The sequence below is a fragment of the Asparagus officinalis genome, chromosome 9 (genome assembly GCF_001876935.1).
Source record: "Asparagus officinalis chromosome 9, Aspof.V1, whole genome shotgun sequence".
NCBI classification, from domain to species: domain Eukaryota; kingdom Viridiplantae; phylum Streptophyta; class Magnoliopsida; order Asparagales; family Asparagaceae; genus Asparagus; species Asparagus officinalis.
In genome coordinates, this window is record NC_033802.1 from 47,532,123 (window position 1) to 47,540,150 (window position 8,028).

The 8,028-nt window shown below is 36.4% G+C and overlaps 1 protein-coding gene across 1 annotated transcript; it reads left to right on the plus strand.

The window, feature by feature from the left end:
* On the plus strand, nucleotides 966-7,084 carry LOC109823423 (putative multidrug resistance protein). The gene is made up of 7 exons (XM_020389699.1): nucleotides 966-1,178; nucleotides 2,301-2,355; nucleotides 3,151-3,335; nucleotides 3,434-3,891; nucleotides 4,114-4,651; nucleotides 4,759-6,602; nucleotides 6,700-7,084. Exons 1-7 carry the CDS (start codon nucleotides 966-968, stop codon nucleotides 7,082-7,084), a joined length of 3,678 nt encoding a protein of 1,225 aa, XP_020245288.1.

The window sequence follows — 8,028 nt, forward strand, 5'->3', positions numbered from 1 at the left end:
TCGTGAATTTCTTCATTTATAGGTTTGTTATCAACCATCATGAACTTATTAAAGGAAGAGGATGTGAAACGTAGAATTCTGGCATCATCAAAGCCATATTCTACATCAAGAGCATTTCATAGGTCTTTAGCACTTTTGACTCATAATAACTGTCATAAAGGTTGTTCGCAAGTGCACTTAGGATCTTATGGCAATAGTGATAGTTTATATCTTCCGTTAAAACGCCCCGTTGAATCCAAGCCATGTTTGCTAAATTCGCGCAGCCATTTGAACTTCCCGTAAAACTCAGCACACATTCTCCAAAACGTGCGCACGATCTAGCTGAGGCGGGTGTGCGCTCGTGTGCCCGACCCTCAAGGGGTAAAGAGAAAAGAACCAATTTAAAAAACCACTCATACACTAAATTAGGCGATGTGAGACTATTGTTTGAAGGCAAACTGCCTTTTCTCCCTCTACTGTGCACAACACAGCCAACAGAAAGCGCAAGAAACTAAGACCTGTTCTTGATAGGCTAAAATATCAGACTCAGAGATCATAACATAAACCTGCTTAAATTGATTATTTCAAACATTATTCCTGACATAAAAAATGTGAAGCCATTATTGACTTTGAGAAATCAGTAGGTAAGAAAACTATCTTTTATTAAAGGGCCACTTAAGACAAAAGAGGAAACTGATTTTGATGGCTTCGATGAAACCATAACACAAACTTGCTCTTCTCAGAGGCATACTGACATAAAATAGAATAGCCAAAACTACGTAAACTCAGTGAATAAACAAGAATTGTGAATTGGTCAAGGAATCACTTCGGTTATCCCAGTGAAGATACAATTGCACTGTTCCTTCTGTCTAAATTCGTAATGATGCAAAAAGAGACCAAAATGAATAAAACAACAAACACCATCGATGCGATAGTCTCTATATATACTTTGGTATGAATATCCTAGAATAAAGCATTAAGAACTAATGGAAGCAAAGAATAGCCAAAAGGCGAAGAAGGCTGCCAAAGGATCACTTTTTGCTTATGCAGATTCTAAGGATATATTGCTCATGATTTTGGGATCTTTGGGTTGCTTAGCAGACGGCGCAACGATGCCTCTCATCATGTTGGCTTTGGGCAGGATCACCAACAATTTGGCTGCCAATCCTTCATCCCTAACTCTTCACAGAATCAAAGAGGTTACATTCTTGTGATTCTCATTTCTGCTTTATTTAGGACAAAATGATAAATGTCCTTTCGGATTAGTAAATTAGTTCATTAGAGGCAGTGGCAGATCCACATAAACTTTCTTAGGAGGAGGACAACAAGTAGTTATTTAAGAAAAAATTAAAATAGATATATGATAAAGAAATAACATTCATGACAAATGGGTTAAATTCCCACCATAAATGGGTTAAAATTCAAATGGGGTGCAAATATCCTAAAATTATGGGGAACAAAATTTTATACTCAGAAGGGTTTAGGATGTAAATTTCCATAATCTTGGGCTGCAACTGCAGTCCAAGCTTAAATGTGCATCTACCTCTGATTACAGGCATCCAAAGTGAATTAAGAAATTATGTCATCTTTAATTGAACAACAACGTGTTAAGATACGAGAACTGTTTTCAGAAGTTTAACTTGACTGCAGTTAACAGAGTTTTCTTGGAGTGTTTGATGGACGAAAAATCGAGAATGCCATCTCAAATATTAGTTTACATTTTGAGGCTATCACATCTAAACTTCTCAAAGATAAAACATTTCAGATTTAATTTTCAGTTTTCATGTCTATCTTCCTCTGTGTAAACAGAAACCAACAATGTTGATTTAGAAGTTATATGAGCGATGGAATGATCTTATTGAAGTAAACAGTTGAAATTCTCAATGGAACAAGACAACAGACAGAAGAAAAAACTTTCTATGGACTTTGTCGAGTTCAAATAAATAAAAAAGGTTATGTTCTATTTGTTGAATAGGGATGAATCAGACTACCTTCTTAACTAATATATTCAACTTCTCTAAATACTGAATCCATGTTGTGTCTGTTACTCTGTCAGTCTACAAATAATGAAGACAAAATGGGTTTATCTTTTTATGTGTATGTGCACATCAATGTATAATTTTGTGTCTATACATACAAAGCTAGTTCTGGTACAAACCTTATGTAGCCAGCTTCCATGTACACTCAAGACTGAACCTTCATATACTGATTCATTGACAAATGGAAGTTAATCTTCCTTTTTTATTTTCCAACTGCACTTTCATTTGTACAAAATTATTGAATTATGTAATATTTATTTTTCGCCTCTTGTTCTACCTCAGGATTCGATGATTTTGATCCACATAGCTGTTGGAGTGGGTTTAGGCGCATTTTTTGGTATGGTTCATTCAATTTATTTGTTGTGTAACATATGGAAGTTAAAATAAAGAGAAATAAATTGCATTTGGCCTCCTTGGAATTTACAGAAATTCTTTTTCCCCTCTTACTTTTTCTATTTCTTTTAGGTCCCAAGAATCATACATTAACCCCCTTTACACCCACAATATATATAGAATTTCCTCAATAATCTTTGGCACATTGGGTATCACTATTGGATTAAAGATGCTAAGTAATTTATCTAATTATAAGAAATAACTACTGATGAGATGCTTATAATTCCAAACTATCATAAGCTCTTTCTCCTGTGTAGCAATATCATAAGATCATTGAGAACTCTAATCAATGAAGAGAATCTTTTTCGACTTCATGGTACTTGTGCAGAAGTAAATTACTTCAAAAGAATGGGAAAGTTCCTTTGTTAATTCTTGTCTAATATTTATCTGGTCATACATATTATTAATATTTAGAACAAGACCCAATACAGATGATACTATCTCCATTTCTGCTGCACTATTTTTGACTTCTTTGGATCAATAAAAAGTATTTGGAAATTGATACTGCGCTAGTTTTTGTTTCTCTTCGTATTTGATTGGTTCAAGTACTATTGATTACCTTGTAATATCTCCATGCGGATGATCAAATGCAACAGTCTATCCTGATCTTGGACTGGTCAAAAATTCTCAATGCACACTAAATTTTGATCCATCTTAATTTTCTTATTAACTAAATTTATTACAAATTATGTTTAAAGTAAATACTTTCTCAAGTGTTACCATGCCTATAATGTCACAGAAGGATTATGCTGGGCTTGGACTGCAGTAAGGCAAACATCTCATCTCCGAAGGGAATACTTAACAGCCATACTAAGGCAAGATGTTGGTCTCTATGACACTCAAAGTGCCACATCGACAACTTATGGAATCATCTTAAGCATCTCATCTGATACCTTAACAATCCAAGATGTCATTGCCGAGAAGGTTTTTCCCTCATATACTCTTAATTCAAAACTTAGAAAAGAAGATAATGTTCATCGATATGTCATCCTAAAACTTTGATAATTTGTTGTTTTTTACAGGTTCCAAATTTCCTCATGAACCTGTTTATGTTCCTGGTTTCTCAGCTGGCAGCACTTTACCTTTGTTGGAGACTAGCACTCGTGACATTACCAACGTTAACTTTATTAATAGCTCCTGGCATTGTATATGGCAAGCTATTAGCTGAGGTTGGCAAGAAATTTCAAGAAGCTTATCAGGCTGCTGGAGAAATTTCCGAGAAGGCACTGTCGTCGATTAAAACAGTATTTTCGTATGTTGGAGAAGAGCAAACACAAAGAAAATATGCAAAGGCTCTGGATAGGTGTCTATCAATTGGAATTAAGCAAGGGACATTGAAGGGAATGGCTATTGGAAGTGTTGGTGTGGCTTTTGCAGTTTGGTCTTTTCAAGCTTGGTATGGAAGCGTCTTGGTCACAGAGAAGGGAGCTAGAGGGGGAGATGTGTTTAATGCCGGTGTTTGCATCGTTATGGGAGGATTGTAAGTCAACCTACCTTTGTAATCATCATCATCATCAACATGATAACATAGTTTTTCAGTGTGCATATCTCTCCTGTATACTATGTAAGAATGTTGTATGTATGTTTAGTGTGCTGGTAATATACACTATCATAATTAAATCTCTTAACTCCTTGGTAAATATAAATGGCCATAAATATTTATATATCTATACTTATGAGAAAATCATGTCTTATGTCACAGGGCACTCGGGTCATCTCTAATCAACATAAAGTGCTTTGTCGAAGCAAATGCTGCCATTTCTAAGATATCTGAAATGATCGAACGAGCTCCAACCATAGATTCAAATGATATTGGAACTAAAATAACAGAATTCAGAGGTGAAATTGAGTTCAAAGATGTTGATTTTTGTTACCCATCAAGGCCAGAGACCGTAGTTCTAAGAAAATTCAGCCTTCAGATAGTTTCTGGTCAGACTGTAGGTTTAGTAGGTGGCAGTGGTTCGGGTAAATCTACAATTATATTGTTGATAGAAAGGTTTTATGTTCCAAACCAAGGTGAAATCCTTTTCGATGGAATTCACATTGAAACACTGCAGTTGAAATGGTTAAGGGATCAGATTGGGTTAGTAAGCCAAGAGCCAGTACTCTTCGCAACATCCATCAAGGAGAACATTTTGTTTGGTAAAGAGAATGCTTCAATGGAGGAGATCATTTTTGCTGCTAAAGCTGCTAATGCCCATGAATTTATTAGTCAGTTACCTGATGGATATGATTCTCACGTGAGCTCATCAAACTTTATTCAACCTTAGGTTAAATGCAGATAGACCTTCTGTAGCACATCATTCTTTCTTATGCTTTTGAGCTAATGTTTGTTTACTTCTTTCAGGTTGGTCAACTTGGAAGCCAACTATCTGGAGGACAGAAACAAAGAATTGCAATTGCAAGAGCTCTTCTTAAAAAACCTCGCATTCTTCTTCTCGATGAAGCTACAAGTGCTTTAGATTCACAATCTGAGAAGGTAGTTCAAGATACACTTGATCAGGCCTCTTTAGGACAAACAACAGTTATTGTCGCTCATCGCCTTTCAACTCTTCAAAATGCCAACCTAATAGCCGTTATGCAATCTGGGAGAATTATGGAGTCTGGAACTCATAACCAACTTCTCGAAGTAAAGGATGGTCATTATGCGGCAATGGTAAAGCTCCAAAATAGAAATCTGAAAGACAATGAAGTCACAATCCCGTCAAATGATCAGAATAACCAGCCTTTGCCAGGAGCTGAAATGTCACGAGAAGCTAACTATAATCTTTATCAAATGTGCAATAAAGAAGAAGAAGTTAAATCTTCATCACTAAAAAGCCTGATGAAAATGAGCGCGCCTGAAATGAAAGAATTTCTATTGGGTTGCGCTGGTGCAGTGTGCTTTGGAGCAATTCAGCCAATGCACTCCTACTGCATGGGTGAACTTCTCTCTATCTACTTCCTCGGTGATCACCATGATATCAAAGTAAAAACAAGGATATATTGTTTCGTTTTTCTATCTTATGCTATTCTAGCATTTATCAGTACTATTTTGCAGCACTATAATTTTTCCCTAGTAGGGGAGAAACTAACCAAGAGAGTTAGAGAATCCTTACTTGCGAAAATACTGTCTTTTGAAGCTGGATGGTTTGATGAAGAGGGAAACAGTAGTGGATCAATCTGCTCGAGATTAACATCAGAAGTTAATATTTTGCGGTCTCTTTTATGTGATCGTCTTTCTCTACTGACTCAGGTTTCATCGGCATCCATATTAGCTGCTGTTATAGGACTAATACTTTCTTGGAGACTTGCTATTGTGATTATCGCCTTGCAACCTGTCATAATTGCTTCTTTCTACACAAGAGGAGTTCTGATGAGGAATGTATCGCATAAAGTCTTGAAAGCAACGGTCAAGAGCAGTCAGTTAGCTAGCGAGGCAGTAACAAACCATAGAACCATAACTGCCTTCTGTTCTCAAGAAAAGATTTTGGCAATGTTTGATGTCACATTGAAGGACCCTCAACAAGAATGCAGAAATAGTTCATGGGTTGCTGGATTGGGCCTTTTCTTCTCACAGTTTCTCACAGCAGCTAATTCTGGTCTCGTTCTTTGGTATGGTGGGTATTTGCTCTATCACCACAAAATCAGTTACAAGCATTTATTTCAGACGTTCTTTGTTCTCGTGACAACCGGGAGAGTAATTGCAGAAGCAGGAATAATGACATCAGACATATCAAAGGGTACCGAAGCCATACAATCAATGTTTTTGATTATGAAGAGGGAAACCAAAATCGACCCAGATGACATTAATGGACTCAAGCCAGAAAGGATAGAAGGATACATTGAACTAAATGAGGTAGAATTTTCTTATCCAACAAGGACTCAGCATATAGTACTAAATGGACTTAGTTTGAAGATTGAAGCCGGGAAGACAATTGCCCTCGTTGGTCGGAGTGGATCAGGGAAATCCACAATCATCGGATTGATAGAGAGGTTTCATGATGTATCAAGAGGAACAGTGAAAATCGATGGAGTGGACATCAGAAATTACAATCTGAAAACACTCAGGTCTCATATTGCACTAGTCAGTCAAGAACCCACGCTCTTTTCTGGCAGTATCCATGATAACATATGCTACGGCAAAGAGGATGCAACTGAAGCTGAGGTTATCAGAGCTGCGATTCTCGCCAATGCACATGAATTTATAAGGTAAGTAAATATAAACCAATGTCATAGCTCATACATTCTCCATTTGTTTTGAAATTTTTTGAGAAACTAATGCATCGATTCAAATGACTGGCATCAGTTGCATGAAAGATGGCTATGGAACGAGCTGTGGAGAAAGGGGTTCACAACTATCAGGAGGGCAAAAGCAAAGGATCGCACTTGCTCGCGCTATCTTGAAGAATCCTTCGATCCTTCTATTGGATGAGGCTACAAGTGCATTGGACAACAACTCAGAAGCACTTGTGCAAGAGGCATTGGAGAAGATTATGAAACAAAGGACTAGTGTTGTTGTAGCTCATCGGTTATCGACTATAATGAAATCAGACTTGATTTATGTGATAGAGAAAGGAAGGGTTGCAGAAGTAGGAACACACTATGAGCTACTTGAAATGGGGGAGAGAGGTTCATATTGTTCTCTTGTAAGGCTTCAAGAAAATCAAAATTTTGAACAGGGCCAACGTTAGAGGTACCCTCTTTCTTAGATGTATGATTTTTTTTTCTATATATATAATTACTTGCCAATACATGTATGATTTTTTTTCCATGTAAGACAAAAATCGTAAAATTGTCATATATATCTTTCGATTTTAAGGCTCAAATATTTCCAATTTTAGTACTTCTTACGCAAACTCTTGGATATTGATCAATTGTGAGTTACGAGAGGGGTGACAGCTATGATATTTTGCGTCATTAGAACTTTCCTTTATTCATTAGAGTTTTCTTTTTCTTTCAGTGTATCNATCTATATCTATATATATATATATATATATATATATATATATATATATATTACAATATTTGTATGTATACTGAACATTATTTCTCTTTGAGGAATGTAAAAAGAGAATTTCCTTCTCTGCTCTTGGCGAGTACAATTCCGACGGACGTCCCTGTACAAATCATGAATGGTTTTCTGCTTTTCAGTGGCAAGACCCAAGTTCGGCAATAAAATGTTTTATGTGACAATTTTAGAATGTTCTGTTTTCCCTTGGACAAATTATAGGGGAACATGCCTGATGTCAGCTCTCTGGAATTCTGATGTTGTTGAAGTGGTGGACTGAAACTTTTCCTCCTGCATGTGAAGCTTCTCTACCTTGTACTTTCTTAACATATCCTAAAGCCCGGAATGAGTTTGTAATCAGAACTTTGATATCAGTTTGTTGCAGCAGTAGGCTACCCAATAAAGAAAATGCTTATACAAAGTAGAACAATAACGAAACTGAACATGGACAATAAAACCTGAACAACGAACATGAATTTATTATTGTTGATTGCTAGTTTAACTTATTCCGTGGACAAAATAGCACGAGGAAATAACTAATTAAAAGAGAATTGACTATAACGAGAAAATCATTCTTTAATCTCACTCATTCAAGCCCACAAGAACACCAGATCATGAAGAACTTAG

What these genes read in the sequence shown, in the direction of transcription:
- LOC109823423 (XM_020389699.1), top strand. Translation starts at nt 966, where the DNA reads ATGGAAGCAAAGAATAGCCAAAAGGCGAAGAAGGCTGCCAAAGGATCA. An exon ending in GGGTTTAGGCGCATTTTTTG is followed by an intron (nt 2,356 to 3,150) that starts GTATGGTTCATT and finishes ATAATGTCACAG; the next exon opens with AAGGATTATGCTGGGCTTGG. An exon ending in CTGATGGATATGATTCTCAC is followed by an intron (nt 4,652 to 4,758) that starts GTGAGCTCATCA and finishes TACTTCTTTCAG; the next exon opens with GTTGGTCAACTTGGAAGCCA.